This window comes from Neovison vison, chromosome 1, assembly GCF_020171115.1.
Source record: "Neovison vison isolate M4711 chromosome 1, ASM_NN_V1, whole genome shotgun sequence".
Lineage (NCBI taxonomy): Eukaryota > Metazoa > Chordata > Mammalia > Carnivora > Mustelidae > Neogale > Neogale vison.
The window spans coordinates 100,131,112-100,149,484 of record NC_058091.1 but is presented as its reverse complement, the minus strand read 5'-3'; the positions used below and the strand labels follow the sequence as shown (position 1 = coordinate 100,149,484).

General features: G+C 36.6%; 1 protein-coding gene across 1 annotated transcript in view; it reads right to left on the bottom strand.

Moving 5' to 3' along the window:
* The window catches only part of LOC122909213 (muscular LMNA interacting protein), a 149,430-nt gene that overhangs the window by 114,641 nt on the left and 16,416 nt on the right, over nt 1-18,373 (bottom strand). The window contains exon 4 of the mRNA XM_044253020.1: nt 3,499-5,067. Within this exon, the coding sequence (XP_044108955.1) occupies nt 3,499-5,067 (1,569 nt within the window). The remainder of the gene's footprint in view (nt 1-3,498; nt 5,068-18,373) is intronic.

The window sequence follows — 18,373 nt, the reverse complement described above, 5'->3', positions numbered from 1 at the left end:
GGGAGAACAGATCTTCAACAAACTTGATTTTAGGACAAAAAAGACCTTGACTTGATCAAAAGTTCTCTGAGCTCACCCTCTTCCAACTCTCCAAAAATAGGACAAAATATGAACAAAGCGGAGTGAACCATAAACAGAAACACTTCAAAGAAGCCTCTGGAGTAAAATCACTTTTCATAAAGATAATGAATAATTTAAGCATATGGCATTATGGTTTAAGAAATAATAAATTCAGGAGACAGTAATGTTGACATCACCAGGTTGTTTTTAATATACCACAAATGAATTCCATAATCACACATATGTATTAAAAAGATAATTACCAGGTCATTTTACCTCAAATATGATTTTTAAATTTAGAATTATAGAAAATGCTAGATTTTCTCTGTCCCATTTGCTTTGAAAGTTTAAAATACAAGGACTGAATAATCTCTAAAAATACATTTTTAAATGACCCAAACATTATAGAAATTAGTAATTCTGACTATTCCATTATGATGGTTTTCTTCATGAGAATTACTAAATAGGCTAAAATGATAATTAATATGGAGTCATTGCTTTTGCATTTTGGTAAATAATATGGAGAAAATATTACCAAGTTTATATGGTCATAAAAAGTAACTGATATAGTCTCTTTTAATTAATTTTTAACTACTTTGTATATTTTGTATAGGATAGTTCTTACCTCACAGAAAGGATGTGATATCTGTTAAAATAACTATTATTACAGTTATCACTAGTTGATGATAAGGCCAATCTTTTTATGTCTCCACATATACTCTAGTAGTTTTATCTTCTGTAAATTTGGTCAGGTTATTTACTGTTTTTGAAATGCTAGCTCCTTTCCTCTTCATTAAGCTAAATCCTAACCATTTCCAACAGGCCTGACATTTATTATAACTTCGCTCACTAGCCAACCCCCATAATAATACTTCTATTATATTGAATTCAGTGAATAACTATATATCATCTGTATTTTACTATGTTAATATTGCCTTAAACTTATTCTCTAGTTTTATTGTAGATTTAATAATCCTATATAGCTCCTCCATATTATGTATATGTGTATTTCCTCCTGCTGAAAAAAAATTAATTTTTATAGACAAAGGACTGCTGCTTACTTTCCTTAAAAAATACATACACATAAACATACATCCCCCAGAAAAGCTGGTATAGTGGGGGGCATACAGCAGGTGTTTTCTGCATACTTGTTAATGATGTTGTAATACAGTTTAACTTAACAAGATCTTGTGTGTTGTTTATCTTTTCCATCTTAACTTCGTCATTCAAACAGTAACAGAGTTGAGCACAATCTCCATGGAATTCAGAAGCTCTTAAACTGTGCTATTTCAATGTAATGAACTTAAAATCACAGCCCCCTCCTAATGCAGGCACTTTCATGATTTTATTTTATTTATACAACAATAACCAAACTCTGGTTCTACAGCATCCACATCCTAATTATTTGAGAATAGCTGGGAAGCTGTTATGCTCTAGAGCAGAGATGCTCTTCTACCAGGAAAAATGAACTCTATGGATCACACCTTCAAATACTTCCCTTCTCACATTAAGATAAATGCCAGTCTCCAGAGTACAGGGTTTTTATTTTTTTAAGTGTTTTCATTTGAATATAGTTGACCCACCGTGCTAACCTTAGTTTCAGGTGTATAACACGGTGCTTCAACACCTCTGTTATGCTATCTATGCCTACTGCAAGTGTAGCTACCATCTGTCACTAAAAAACACTAGTACAATATCATTGACTATATTCCCTAATCTGTATCTTCTATTCTCATGATTTAATCATTCCATAACTGGAAAGCTGTATCTTCCACTCCTTTTCACCCATTTTGCCCATCTTCCTCCCCATTTCCCTCTGGCAACCATCAGTTTGTTCTCTGTGTTTGCAGGTCAGATTCTTCTTTTTGTTTATTTCTCTCTTCATTTCTTTTGCTTTTTAGATTCCACATATCAATGAAACCATATGGTATCTCTCTCAATCTGACTTATTGCACTTAGCCCAATACCTTATAGGTCCATCTACACTGTTGCAAATGGCAAGATCTCATGCTTTCTTGTTCTGCATAATATTCCTCTGTGTGTGTGTGTGTGTGTGTGTGTGTATTACATCTTTATACCTTCATCTGTCAATGGACACTTAGGTTGCTTCCAGATCTTGGCTACTATAAATAATGTTGCAATAAACTAAAAGTACCTCTATCTTTCTGAATTAAGATTTTTTTCCTTGGGTAAATATCCAGTAGAGGAATTATTGGATTATATGGTAATTCTATTTTTAATTTTTTGGGGAACCTCCATACTATTTTCCACAGTGGCTGTACCAATTATAATCCCACCAACAGTGCATGGTACCCTATTGTTTCACTTATTTTGGAATCTGTAAACAAAGCAAAAGAAAAGACAAACAAAAAACCATATTCTTAAATACAGAGAAGAAACTGGTGGTTTTCAGAGGAGAAGAATAAACTTCTAGCTATAAAATATGTAAGCCATGGAGATGAAAGTACAGCACAGAAAATATTTAAACAGTACTGTATGGCACTTATCACAGTGAGCACTGAGCAATGCATAAAATTGTTGAATCAATTTGTTGTACAGCTGAAGCCACTATAACATTATTCATTGATTACACTTCAATAAGAATAAAATAAAATTTTAAAAATAATTAAAAAATAAATAAATGCCAATGTCACATTCTTGCTCAGTGGGTTGCTTCAGAGCATTTAGAAGTTAGTATTTCTCCTCTCTCAATTCTATTTCCTCCACCCAGCCTACCCATCCTTTGTGTTTGTCATAATTCCTAAGTATATAGTGTTCAAAATAAATCAAATATAATATTCACATATAAAAGAAACTTCAATTCCCATTTGCCCTACATGTTTATAGCTAAATACATATTGGTATGAATTTGAGGGGATATGAGGAGCAGTAAAGAAATCAACTTGGTAAAAGGGGAAAAATTAATAATAATAAATGTATGTCAGCAAAGGAAATAGAAAGTTTTCAACGTGCCTTGGCAATAACACGGACCTAGATCAAGGACACTATTCCATTTTACACTGCTCCTACTATTCTATCAGTATAGGATATTTTGTTACACAATAGGGTCCATGCAATTAAATAATCAGAAGTGTATCATATTCTCAAACCTGAGCTATCTGCTTTAAATCCCATCTTTGTGATCAATGATATAACTCATATTATGCCTGAAAAAAAATGCCCTTGGACTCATAGATATAAGAAGTTGACATAACAAGAGGATTTGCAAAATCAGAGTTTTACCAAAACATGCACATTTTTAGATAGATTATAATTCATTTCCACATTCAAATATACCAAATCCTTACCCCGCTTATATTTTCTACAACTCCATGTAGGAGCAGAATGAAGATCATAATTATTTTTCCCCTGAGAAAAAGATTCTCCCATATTTTAAAATTATCATGCACCATGCAACGTGCAAAAAAAAAAAAATACCTTGGGTTTCTTATTTTCAAGGCCTGTTGGCATGGACAATGCACAAGGTGAAATCAGCTCCTTGGTTCTTGTTAGAGAAATGGGAGGTGATGGGGTTGAAACAGATGACCTGTGGTTGGATATCGAGCTTTCAGATTTCCCAAGTCTTGAAGGCAAGGTACCACTGCCAAATTTTGGATCCAGTGTTGAGGGATGGAGCTGGAGTGTCTGGGTGGACAGAGTAGCACGAGGGAGTGGGAAGGACCCCAGTGTGGAAAGTGAAGCAGAGCTAGCACTGGAGACAGGGGGTGAAGGAGAAATTGAAGGATTCTGTCCCTGGTCAGCTAGCTGCGGGGCTGTTCTCTTAGATCTGTTTATCAGGTCTGAAAGAGCTGGGGAAGGATGGAAACATTTCTCTGGAAAGGAGAGTGTGGCCCTTTGGTTATCAGGAGGAGATAGAGTAGATAATGCAGATGAGGCTGATGTAGGATGTATGTGAATATTCCTGGGCTTTTCTGGACCCCTGAGGTCAACATCCTGTTTGCCCTTCAAAGAAAGAGAAGGAACACTTGGTGGAACGGGAGGAAGACCCACAGAACTCAATGTATTAGTCTGTAGCAGTGAGAATGTTGGGTTCCCCTTCAAAGAAGTGGGTGATGTTTTCTCTACATTCAAAGAAACAAGGCTACTATCAACATGTGTTGTGGGAGAGAGGGAGCCTGCCTGAGAAAGGGGAGCAGATTTGGCAAAAAAAGGTATGTGAAAGGATTGCTGGCTGAGTTCGGAAACTTGGTGTTCCCTTTGTTCTGGAGACCCCGTTCTCAGGGAGCAACTAGAGAAAGATTTCTTAGGTGTGGACGGGGTTTCTTTTGCTTTTTGATCGAGTGTGAGTGTGGAAGAAGCCAAGGAGTTGAGAGAGAAAGTGGGACAGGATGCAGGGGAAAAGGGTCTTTGGTGAGAAGGGTTTGACTTGAGCATGGCAGTGAGCAGGGAAAGCCGGGAAGGCACTGGAGATTTCACCCCTGACTTTGAGAGATTTCCACTAGATGACACTTGGCTACAGATAGTGGAAGAAGAGCCATGGAACGAGGAGGTAAACTGTTTGGGACTTGGAGAGAGCGAATGTGTGACAATACGGACTGGTATATATGAGCCCGAATTTGACTTCAGAGAAGCACTGGAGGATGGTGAAGGAGAAGTGGTTCTCGGGCTTTCTCTGGGGCTAAGGACATGTGAGGTGAAAGCTGTTTTCTTCGGAACTTCAGATGCCAGTCCAGGTTTCTTATCTGCAGGTCTCGGACTGGATAAATTAGAACCTGATAACTGAGTGAAATGGGGAAACTGTGACGTCGAGGAGGTGCCCTTCCGTGCAAAAAAGGGTGAAGAGTGAGCAGAAGTTTGAAAATACGTAGTTGTTTCTTCCACCAAGGCCCCACTGACATCCAGCCTCCTAGTGTGGAACTCCTCTAGCACAGAGGCTCCGTCGAGGTTAACTGGGTCAGGTGGCGTTTTCTGATTAGTTGGAGAAACAAAGGAGAAAGCAGGTGGTTTACAGGCAAGCTGCTCAGAGGTAGTGGGAGAAGAAGTTAACTAGAGGAAAGAGAAATAGACAGATTGTAATAGGACATTATTTGTGAAATGATCACAATATTCTCATTATTTGTGTGTGTTTCTGCAAACAGTCTATTAGTTTACACAAAACAGGCACCTTAAACCTCCATAAAAATTTTAGGAGTTCTGTTGTGCTAATGAGGCATTGCTTTAAATTTGAAATAAAATATAAACAAACAGTGAAAAATTATATATTATGCCTCATTTATTCCCTGGAAGAACATCGATATAGAATTATATACACATGTTTCCATTTGGAAAAGAATTCACAGACAAAATCTTAAACAGTTATCTTAATTTGGAGTTGTGTGACTTGAAAAGATTTAAATCACCACCAATAGGTTTCAAAGTTCACATTGGAAAACAAGATAGATTTTCTTCCATTGTAAAAATATAACAGTATAACTAACATAATAATATAATGACTACAACAATATAATGATTACAATGTAATTACTATAATCCTTAAAAAATCTAACACACTTAGAGTGTTCAAAATTCTAAAAACTTAAAGTACTCCTACATATTATGCAACTGCAAAAAATGACCAGAATTCAAAAGACGCAGCACCCATCAACATGATTGATATCACACAATGATAAATTAAGAAAGTGAAAGCAAAGTTTGAAATACAGATCAAGTTTTAACTTATGAAAAACATGTCACTAACTATTTGCCAGAATGAACATTTAATAAATGATTTGGATTATGTTGGGAAGGGTAGATATGCTTTCAAATCAAAAGAAAAGAATACTTTACAAATGTCGCCTGCCTGAAACAATGCAACCCACAAACCCCTCAACAAATTTAAACAAAAAAAAAGAAAGAAAGAAAGAAAGAAAAAAATGTCTGGGATGTGTATTTTGTGCTATTTTAAAAATCATCCAGTACTTTAAGACAAATGCTAAAATTATAAATGATTCAAAGCCAGATCTTTAAACACAGGCCTCCTGCAAAATTATTGATTTGATTCTATCAACTCGTAAGAGAATTTAGGGAATATCAGTTAATCAAAATGTTAATATTTATTAGGTGATATTATATTACCTATTATACATATATATGTGTATGTGTTTGTTTATTTATTTATTTATTTTATTTATGGCCTTTCATAGCAGGAAAATGTATGACCATAAGTATTAAACTTGACAAAAGCTTGGTTTACAAATTCAGTAAATGATATTACTTGATTTTGCTTTGTAACATGTTAACAAGGTATCCATCAGATCTATTGCAAAGATTTTCATATCATATAATTTTGAGTTCTGAAAAATTTAAAACTGATAAATGCAAACAACTCATCCTAAACTTTTAAGTTTCAAGTAAATATATCCAAAATAGCCCTTTCTTTTTATGTATAAATTCATATGTGTACTCGCAACACAGAATTCTTCCTACACAATTAATATTTGAATACATGGCATTACCCAGAATATCAAAATATCAGGGGTAATTGAAAATCAAGCAGAATTCAATCAAATTGAGAAAGAATGCTTAACAACTCCCTTACAGAAGCTTTACTTAGAAACAATTCTGCTTAGCCAGTGCTCATATAATTGATTCATGTGATTAGACATAAATGAAAAGTCTTCTCTGATTGTTTCCAATGACTGGTCTCTTCTCGCAAAAAGAATGAAGCAATTTCAAGGCTGTGTAGAGTGTCTTTGCATATTATGTCATAGCTTTTGATAAAGAATTTTGTAAACTAATGATAATGGCCACAAAAATCCATCACCTTTTAAGTCATATTTATAGATAACTTCATTTATACAATAAATTTGTTGATTCATTCAGATTATCCATGAAATTATCATGTTGAAATCATAGGGCTATAATTCTACTACACTGAGTCATATTTTACCTAATTTAAGTAATTCAATTTATTGTGCTTTTGAGTAGTTGACTATTAAAGAACTTCAAGAGAAAAACTCTGAAAAGTCTAAGATTGTTTATTATGTTTGTATGTTTGTATGTTTATTATGTTTGTAGCCTACATATATTTATTATCTTTTCCAATTCAGTATATTAACAAGTATTTGCAATTTATTTGTTTCTAATTTGCAAATACAGCTGGATATTATCCTGATTTATTCTAATAAAAAATGTGGTACTACACTTTTATAAAATTCCCAGATATGAAGAATTTCTTTTTAATGAAAAAGATTCATTTTCCTAAATTCCTCTCAATAGGTTTTAAAAAAGTAGCAGAGAGGAGGTACAGACATGAATGACTTTGTGCAGAAAGAAAAAATGGATACCTGTCAAATGCTCAGTTATCTCAGAAGAGTGCCTTCTTTCACTTCTACACTATAAATCCCTTACCAGTGATAATGAACTTCTCTATTGACATCTACATATTTCCACCCCTTCAGCCTCTCCCATTAATAACCTCTTGTTCTGTTCTCTATGTTTGTCAATGATACTTTTATTCCTTCTCCTCAAAGCCGTTCTCTGCTTTTTCCATTATTTATTTCTAGCATGATCTTTGTTGATTCCTTTGCTTTAAACACTTCTCTAGAGCTACCCCTGCTTATGCTCTCCAATCACGAGCCTTCTTCTGATTCTTGAGTCCCCTTACTATATACCTCCTCCAAAGTTATTTTCAAAACTCTCTTCTCCCAGAAAAACTACCCTAAGCTCTGGAATACATTCACAGTAATATCAGTAAGAGAGGATGCTTGCAGTGTTCTGCTGTCATCAAGTGGACAATCTTGACCCTAAATCCACTCTTGGATCCTATATAATAGAGACCATCAATTATTCTAACAACCAATATCTGTTGTGGAACTTCCTTGTAGTTTTAATCAACCTAAAATGAACACTTCCTATACATACCCAGTTTTTCCTAATTAGTATCAGATTCCAAAGCATCTGAATAAAAACCAAAGTGATTGATCTGATCTCTGAATAGTTCCCAAGATATGGATGGCACAAGATATTGATTCATATAGTTGAACTCTTCCTCCTGAATCTGTAAAGCCATGCGAGGCAGAAACTCTAGATTCTTTTTTGTCCTCATATGCAATCATTACAACACAACAGCTTGGCCTCCTAAACTTACCTATTCATGGGTTTTCTCACTGAAGAACCCTTGTAATGTCACTGGACAGATATATTCTCAGCCTTTCAAAGAAGAACAATATAAATAATATTTCTGGTATTCCTGCCTCTAGCACCCCCTTTAACCTATTATTGGAGTAACTTTTTAAAATCTAATCAAAGTATACCCATGCGTAAGATTATCATCAATCCTTTTTCCATATAATGTGAACTAAAGATCTTTCCTTCATGACAGATCCCGTCTCTTGCTGTCCTGTCACAACTCCCACATCTCGTGCTATTTTGCACTTTAGATTTTAGAAGTACTTTGTTCAATCTCAGCCTTTTTGCCAGCGATTATCAACATTCTACCTATGTTATTCTTTTTCCAATCTACTTGCCAAATCTTCATTCTTTAAATCAATCTCACTAACTGTCATTTTGCTCTGAAACCCAGTCTACTTCAAGCTGCTATTAAAAAAAAAAAATTAATGACAGAGGACTTCCTGGGAAGGTGGTAGAGTAAGAGAATCCTAGGCCCACCTCATCCCATGGATACATCTAGATAACACTCACACTAGTGTAAGTAACCCAGAAAAAGACCCAAAGACAAGCAAAACAAACTCTTCACAGCTAAATATAGAGAAGATGCCACAACAAAGAGAGTAGGAAGGGTGGAGACACAGTCAGGAGCCAAACTGACCCAGGGGACTCTTCTTAGGAGGGAAGGACATCCCAAGTGCTGAGAGGGAAGAGTAGAAGACCCCATATCAGGCGCTCCAGGCATAGGGCATTTGCCCTGGGAAGGCAAATCCCCATTACATCTTGCTTTGAAAACAAGAGGAATCTAACTTTGGGAGTTCTTACAATTAGGACAGCTTGACATCTGGAACTTTAAAAATAAGCAGGCTCAGCTCTGGGAGAGCTGGAGAGCAATAGGAAACTGAGTTCCTACCCTTAAAGAGGGAGCACAATAAATAGCCCTACTGAGATACAGCAGAGAACCAGCAGTTTGAAAAATGCCTGGGGAATACAGGAGAGAGATCTGATTACTAATTTCAGAGGGTTTTCTAGAGGGGCAGGGATCTTTATGTGAAGTCTCCAAGAACAAAAGAGTTAGTGGGTACCATTCCCCCTCCCCCAGTCTATGTACATGAACATCTGTGGGAATAAACATAACATCAACACTATCCATCTAGCTCACTAACATTATACCGCACCCACAAGCGCTTCTGTAGACTCACCCCATCCAATATTCCCTTGTCAGGAGTTCACCCAAAGTCATGCCACAAGTGTTCCAGTGCCCAAGCAGCCTTTTAAGGGTCCAGTGCCACCTCAAAATGTCTCCTGCCCAAGGGACAGGGGAAGAAAATCACACTCACCAGTTCAACTATGGCTATAGCTGTGGGCTGGGTGCAGATAACTTCTTTGAGTTCAGGCCCCACCCACCAACAAAAGTTTCACAGGGGACAACAGAGGAATAGCATGCTGCAGTTCTGTGTCACCACAGCTCTCACAAATGTGAGACTGACTCAACTGCAATCCAAGGCAGCCCCAGATTGACCTACTAACAACACAGGGACCAAATGCTGCCCACAACAGGCAAAGAGAGACATTGCAGATGACCCGACTCAACCACAAAAATATAGCATATGCAACAAATATAAGAGATGCCCCTAAAGAGCCAGTTTCTGGTGAACAGGGAACATTGCACTATAGAGCATTATAGGACCTCCTTTTCTTAAGGCTACAACTTTTAAGAGCAGGAGAAATAGCTGACTTTCCTAACATATAGAAACAGACACAGAAAGTTGGATAAAATGAGGAAACAGAGGAATATGTTCCAAATGAAAGAACAGGACAAAATCACAGCAAGAGAGCTAAAAAAAACAGATAAGAAACTTACCCAATTGAGAAATTAAAATAATGGTTTTAAAAATATTCACCAGGCTTGGGAAAAGAATGGAATATCTCAGTGAGATCCTCAACAAAGAGACAGAAAATATTAACAATAATCAGAGATAAAGAACTCAATAACTGTGATTGAAAATACTCTAGAGGGAATAAGTGCAGGTAGGAAGAAGCAGAAAAACATATCAGCAACCTGGAGGAGAGAGTAATGGAAAGCAATCAAGATGGTCATGAGAGAGAAAAAATAATAATAATAAATGAAAATAGATTAAGGGAACTCAGCAATACCATCAAGCATAATGGCATTCACATTATACGGATCCAAAAAGAAGAGAAGGAAAGGGGGAAAGAAAATTAATTTGAAGAAATAATAGCTGAAGACTTCCTGATTCTGGGGAAGAACAAAAGTCCAGATCCAGGAGACACAGAGAGCCCCCTAAAAAATCAACCCAAGGAAATCTACACCAAGATACATAGTAATTAAAATGGAAAGAAAAGTAGTGATAAAGACAGAAAATTGGGGCGCCTGGGTGGCTCAGTAGGTTAAGCCTCTGCCTTCGGCTCAGGTCATGATCTCAGGGTCCTGGGATTGAGCCCCATATGGGGCTCTCTGCTCAGCAGGGAGCCTGCTCCCCCCCCCCGCCTGCCTCTCTGCCTACTTGTGATCTCTCTCTCTCTCTGTCAAATGAATAAATAAAATATTTTTAAAAAAAGACAAAACATTTAAAAATTAGCAAGAGGAAAGAAAACTGTTACATATGAAGGAAACCCTATGGGGCTATCAATTGATTTTTCAGCAGAAACTCAGTAGGCCAAAAGAGAGTGGCATGATATATTCCAAGTGCTGAAAGGGGAAAAACAAACAAACAAACAAATAAACAAACCTACCACCAATAATTGTCTATTCAGCAAAGCTATCATTCAGAATAGACAGAGATAGAGTTTCCCAGACATACAAAAGTTAAAGGAATTTATCACGACTAAACCAGACTTAGAAGAAATGACCAAGGGGAATCTGAGTGGAAAGGAAAGATCATCAGCAGGAGTAAGAAAACTTGGAAGTGCAAAATCAGTAAAATGAAGTATATTTATGAAAACCAGTCAAGGAGTCACAGAATAAAAGGATATAAAGTGTGATGCCATATACCTAAAATGGATGTCTTGGGGAGGAGAGGAATAGAAATTTAGTGCTTTTAGAATGGGTGCAAGCTTAAGCCATGGTTAAATTAATATAGACTGCTATATAAACAAGATGTTATATAGAACCTAATGGTAACCACAAATCAAAAACAGGTAATAGAGATGCAAAAAATAAAGAGAAAGGAATCCAAGTATATCACTAAAGAAAACCAGCAAACTATGACAGAAGAGAACAAGGGAAGAAAGGAACAGAGAAGAACTATAAAAACAACCATAAAACAGTTAACAAATGACAATGAGTACATACCTATCAATAATCATTTTGAATGTAAATGTGCTAAACACTCTAATCAAAAGACACAGGATGATGGAATGGATAAAAAAGTAAGATCCATCAGTATGCTTCCTGCAAGATACTCATTTTATACCTAAAGATATATGGGGACTGAAAGTGAAGGGATGGAAAAACATATATCATGCAAATGAAAGTGAAGAATGCTGGAGTAGCAATACTTATATCAGACAAAGTAGACATTTATAGAAGACACTCTAGAGTTATAAAAGGAATAAACAAGAAGATATAACAATTGTAAATATTTATACACTCAACCTAGGAGCACCCAAATACATAAAGCGGCTAATAGCAAATGTAAAGGAAGTAAACAATAGCAATACAATAATACTAGCAGACTTTTACATCCACTTACATCAATGGATGGATCATCCAAACAGAAAAACAACAAAGAAATAGTGGCTTCAAATGATACATTGAACTAGATGTATTTAACAGATAAATTCAGAACACTCCATCCTAGAACAGCAGAATATGCATTCTTTTCAAGTGCACATGGAACATGCTCCAGAATAAACCACTAATAGGCCACAAAACCAGTCTCCACAAATTCAAAAACATATAAGTCATACCATGCATCTTTTCTGACCACAACACTATGAAATGAGAAATCAACCATAAGAAAAAGTCTGGAAAAACAACAAATACATAAAGGTTAAATAACATGTTATTAAACAATGAATGAGTCAACCAAGAAATTAAGGAGAAAATTAAAAAATATGTGGAAACAAATGAAAATTTAAAAAACGATGGTTCAAAATCTGAGCTGCAGCAAAAGCTATTCTAAGAGGGAACTTTATAGCAATACAAGCTGACCTCAAGAAGCAAGAAAAATCTCAAAAAACCTAACCTTACACATAAGAACTAGAAAAATAAGAGCAAAAACTCCCAAATAGTTGAAGGATGTCCTTCATAGGATGGCCACCCATAGCACTTTTATTCAACATAAGTACTGGAAGTCTTAGCAATCAGACAACAAAAAGAAAGACATCCAAACTGGTAAGGAAGAAGTAGGAGATAATAAAGGAGATAATAGAGAGATAATAAAGGAGATAATAAAGATTAGAACAGAAATAAATGAAAGAGAAACTAATAAATGAAATAGAATGAGATTAGGAGTTCTTTTAAAGGATCAACAAAATTGACAAACTTTTAGGGGGACACATTCATAAAAAAGTGAGTATTACATGGAGCACTGGGTGTGGTACATAAACAATGACTCTTGGAGCACTGAAAAAAAATAAAATTTTAAAAAAGTGAATGAGAACACAAACAAAATCACAAAGAGAACAAATAAGAAACACGACAGGAAATACAAACAATTTTAAGAGAATATTATGAGAAATTGTTTGCCAACAAATTGGACAATTTATAAGCAATGGATAAAACTCCTAGAAATGGATAAAATTCCATAACTAAATCAGGAAGAAATAGAAAATTTGAACTGACTGATCGCCGGCAATGAAATTGAATCAATAACTTAAAAACGCCCACAACCAAAAGTCCAGGATCAGATGGCTTCACAGGTGAATTTTACCAAACTTTCAAAATAGAGTTAACACCTATTCTTCTCAGGGCACCTGGCTGGCTCAATCCATTGAGCGTGCAACTCTTGATCTTAGGCTGTCAGTTCAAGCTCCATGTTGGATGTGGAGCCTACTTAAAAAACAAAACAAAACAACAACAACAACAACAAAAAAAAACTTTTTCTCAAACTAGTAAAAAAAATATATATATATAAGAGGAAGGAAAGCTTCCAAATTCATTCTATGAGACCATCACTACCCTGATACCAAACTCAAAGACACTACAAGAAAAGGGAACCATTGGTCAATATCTCTGATGAACATGGATGCAAAAATCTTCAAAAAAATATTAGCAAACCAAATTCAACAATACGTTAAAAATCATTCACTATAATCAAATGGAATATATTCCTGGGATGCAAGAGTGGTTCAATATTCACAAATTGATCAACATAGTATATCACATCAATAAGAAAAGGATAAAAACCATATGATCATTTTAATAGATGGAAAAAAAGGCATTTGCCATACTGTATCATCCATTCATGACAAAAATCCTCAACAAAGTAGGTTTAGAGGCAACATACCTCCACATACTAAAGGCCTTATATGAAAAACCCACAGCCAACATCATACTTGATGGTGAAAACTTGAGAGCTTTTCCCCTAATGTCAGGTACAAGGCAAGGATGTCCACCCATAGCACTTTTTATTCAACATAGTACTGGAAGTCTTAGCAATCAGACAACAACAAAAAAAAACATCCAAACTGGTAAGGAAGAAGTAAAAACTTTCACTATTTGCAGATCACATGATACTCTATGTAAAAAACCCTAAAGACTCCAGCAAAAAAACTACTAAAACGCATAAATGAATTCAGGAAAATTGCAAGTTACAAAATTGATAATCAGAAATAAGTTGCATTTCTTTCTTTTTTTTTTAAATTTTATTTATTTATTTGAAAGACAGAGAGAGAGATCACAAGTAGGCAGGCTGGGGTGGGGGAGGGAGGAGTCTCCCTGCTGAACAGACAGCCTGATGCAGGGCTCTGGGACTCGATCCCAGGACCCTAAGATCATGACCAAAGCTGAAGGCAGAGGCTTAACCCACTAAGCCACACAGTTACCTCCATAAGTTCCATTTCTATACACTAATAATGAAGTAGCAGAAAAAGAAAAAAGTTTCATTTACAATTATAACAAAAATAATAAAATACCAAGGAATAAACTTAACCAAGGAGGTGAAAATCCTATACTCTGAAAACTATAAAACACTGATTTAAGAAATTGAGACAAACCAAAGAAATGGAAACATACTCCACGCTCGTGTTGGAAGAACAAATATTGTTAAAATGTTCACACTACCCCAAGCAATCTACAGATTTAATGCTATCCCTATTGAAATATCAAGAGCATTTTTCACAGAATTAGAACAAAGAATCTTAAAATTTTGTGGAACCACAAAAGATACTGAACTGCCAAAGCAATATTGAAAAAGAAAATAAAACTGGAAATATCACAATCTCAGATATCAAGATACAATACAAAGCTGTAGTAATCAAAAATAGTGTGGCACTGATGCAAAAATAGACACATAGATCAACAGAACAAGATGAAGAGCCCAGAAATAAACCCACAATTATATATCAATCTTCAACAAAGGAGGCAAGAATATGCAATGGAAAAAAAGACAGTCTTTTCAACAAATTGGGTTTGTAAAACAGGACAGCTACATGCAAAAGAATGAAACTGGACACTTTTTCATACCAACAAAAAATTAACTCAAGGGGCACCTGGGTGGCTCAGTGGGTTAAGCCGCTGCCTTCAGCTCAGGTCATGATCTCGTGTCCTGGGATCGAGTCCCGCATCAGGCTCTCTGCTCAGCAGGGAGCCTGCTTCCTCCTCTCTCTCTCTCTGCCTGCCTCTCTGCCTACTTGTGATCTCTGTCAAATAAATTAATAAAATCTTTTAAAAAAAATTAACTCAAAATGTATTAGTGACTGAAGTAGGAGACCTGAAGCCATTAAAAATTCTAGGTGAGAGCACAGGCAGTCATTTCTCTGACATCAACCACAGCAACGTTTTTCTAGAAATGTTTCCTAAGACAAGGGAAATAAAAGCAAAAATGAACTATTGGGACTACAGCAAAAAAAAGCTTCTGCACAGCAAAAGAAACAATCAATAAAACTGAAAGACAACCTATGGAATAGGAGAAGATATTTGAAAATTATATATCTGATAGGCTTTAGGATCCAAAATACATTACGAACTTATACAACTCAACACCACCATCAAAAAAAATCCAATTAAAAATTGGCAGAAGACATACACAGACATTTCTCTGAAGAAGACATCCAGTTGGCCAACATCCATAAGAAAAGATGCTCAACATCACTCATCATCAGGTAAGTGCAAATCAAAACCATAATGAGGTACTACCTCACACCTGTCAGAATGACTACAATCAAGACCACAAGAAACAAGCATTGGCCAGGACGTGAAGAAAAAGGAACCTTCATGCACTGTCAGGGGGATGACAAAGTGGTACAACCACTGTGGAAAAGAGTGTGGAGGTTTCTCAAAAAATTAAAAATAAAATTACCATATGATCCAGTAATTTCACTACTGGGTGTTTACCTGGAGAAAATGAAAACACTCAGTGAAAAAGATAAATGTACCCCTATGTTTGCATTGCAGCATTATTTACAATAGCCGAATTATGGAAGCAACCCCAAAGTCCACTGATAGACGATAAAGAAGAGGTGATACGGGACACCTGGGTGGCTCAGTGGGTAAAGGCTCTGCCTTCGGCTCTGGTCATATCTCAGGGTCCTGGGATTGAGCCCCTCATTGGGCTCTCTGCTCAGCAGGGGGTCTGCTTCCCCCTGCCTCTCTCTGCCTGCCTCTCTGCCTACTTGTGATCTCTGCCAAATAAATAAAATCTTAAAAAAAAAGGGGTGATTCTCTCTCTCTCTCACTCTCTCTCTCACACACCCCCCCCAAAATAGTACTCAGCCATAAAAAAGAATGAAATCTTGCCATTTTCAACAGCATGGATGGATCTAGAGGGTATAATGGTAAGTGAAATAAGTCAGTCAGGGAAAAACAAAACACCACATGATTTCACTCACATGAAATTTAAGAAACAAAACAAAGAATAAAAAAAAGACAATCCAAAAAACAGACTTAAATATAGTGAACAAACTGCTGGCTGCCAGAGGAGAGTTGAGTGGAGGGAAATAGGTGATGGGGATTAAGAGTACACTTGTCATATGACCTCTGAGTAATGCATAGAATTATAAAATCACTATATTGCTCACCCAAAACTAATACAACACTGCATATTAACTGTACTGGATTTAAAAAAAAAAAGAATGAAGAGAAAAGTAAATACAAAATAATACAGCCCTTTTGGTTGGAAGGACCACTGCACTTGACCCACGAACTTGTCCTGTATATGGGCACCAGCTGAGAGTGGAGCTGAACTTCCTGCACCTGTGCAGAGCAGCCATCTTTCTCTAACTCACATATGGGCTGGGCTGGGAAGGTACCATAGATTAATGTCATCATGAAATTAATGTCATAGTCTCAGCTGGATCCTGTACCTCTCATTTTTCTGTTAGCTGGTTGTTAGTTGTTCTTTTTCCCCACTTTGGTTTTGAAATCAGTTTCCCATCCTGCTCTGAACAATAGCTCTTCTAAAAAGTTAACACTCTCCACAAACCCTGCTCTTACCACTTCCTCCATTGTACTCAACAGACGACCTAGTTTCGCTTTCTCCAAGGAAAAATGGTGATTACCAGGAAAACCTATTATTTTCTAGATCTACTCTTATTCCTTTTCCTCTCTTCTAAGAAAAAATGATGACTTTTCGTTTTTGAAAAGGTAAATTTTCCCTATATACTCTGAATCACAGCAGCTCTTGTCTTCTTAGGAAATCTTATTTCATCAGTTATCCCCCATGGGCTATGTATCCATCCTTTTTCCTTTTTATTAGCTGTCTCATTTGTCTCATAAATATAAAACAAAATCCTTCCAATCTTTAAAAACATAGTAATAAACGTCATGTAGTAGGTTATAAAAATGCCTCAAATTCTCTTTTCACAAAAAAAAAGTCCTTTTCCTCACCACTCCTTCTCAACTGGCCTTCTGACTTGGTTGGATTAGGAGGACACTAGCAAATATGATCCAAGACGCAGTGGCTTGAAAGGCCCAAGTGCGTTGGAACTTACCAGCTTGCGCAGCACATAAAAGCACCAAAATGTGAAAGAGCCCAGGCTGGTCCACTGGAGGTTACAAGACCACATCTCAGCTAACAAGCTACCAGCTGGCCCAGCAACCAATGACAGACAAATAGGTGAATCACAGCAAAGATTAGCTGACCCTGCCCCAAATAAGCAGAACCACCCACTTGAACAGAGCCAAATTGCCGATCTGCAGATACTTAAGCTAAATAAATGCTCGCTGTTTGAAAGCACTGCACTTTGGTATGGCTTGTTATGCAGCAAAAGCTGACTGATAAACACACACACACACGTGCACCAAGATTTTTGTGGATCCTCTGTGTTCCTTAACTTCTGACCCATGTCATCGTCGTCTTAATGACATCTGTACCATACAATCACGGTATTGATCTCCTTACTTCTGATAGCCAAGAAACTTAAAGAGACTGCCCCCAAAATCCCACCCTTTCATGATCCCCTCCTCTCAAGTATGGGTGGAATTCCCAACTTGCTTCTAACAGAACCTGGCAAAGCTGAAGGCATTTTGCAGATGTAATTTAAGTCCTTGGTCAGATGACTTTAAGTTAATCAACAGATCATCCTGTGTAGGCATGACCTAATTAAGTGAGCTCTTTAAAAGAGGGTCAAAAGGTTAGAGGTTTCAGTAGGAGAGATTTTCTTTCTCTGCTGCCAACTTTAAGAAATAAGCTGCCATGACGACTGCCTTCAGCTCAGGTCATGATCCTGGAGTCCTAGGATCGAGTCCCATATCAGGCTCCCAGCTCCATGAGGAGTCTGCTTCTCCCTCTGACTTTCTCCTCACTCATGTTCTCTCTCATTGTCTCTCTCTTAAATAAATAAATAAAATCTTTAAAAAAAAAAAAAAAAAAGAAAGAAGCTGCCATGAATTCTATAGCCTCAAGGAGAGGAAGTGAATTCTGTCAGTAATAGGAGGGAGCTTAGGAGCAGATCCTTTCTGGTGTAGGACCTCTAGATGAGGGTGCAACGTGACACCTTAACTTCAAACTCAGGAGGTTCTGAGTGAAGCACCAGTTTAGGTGGGCATAGACCTCTGATCTACAGAAACCTAGAGAAA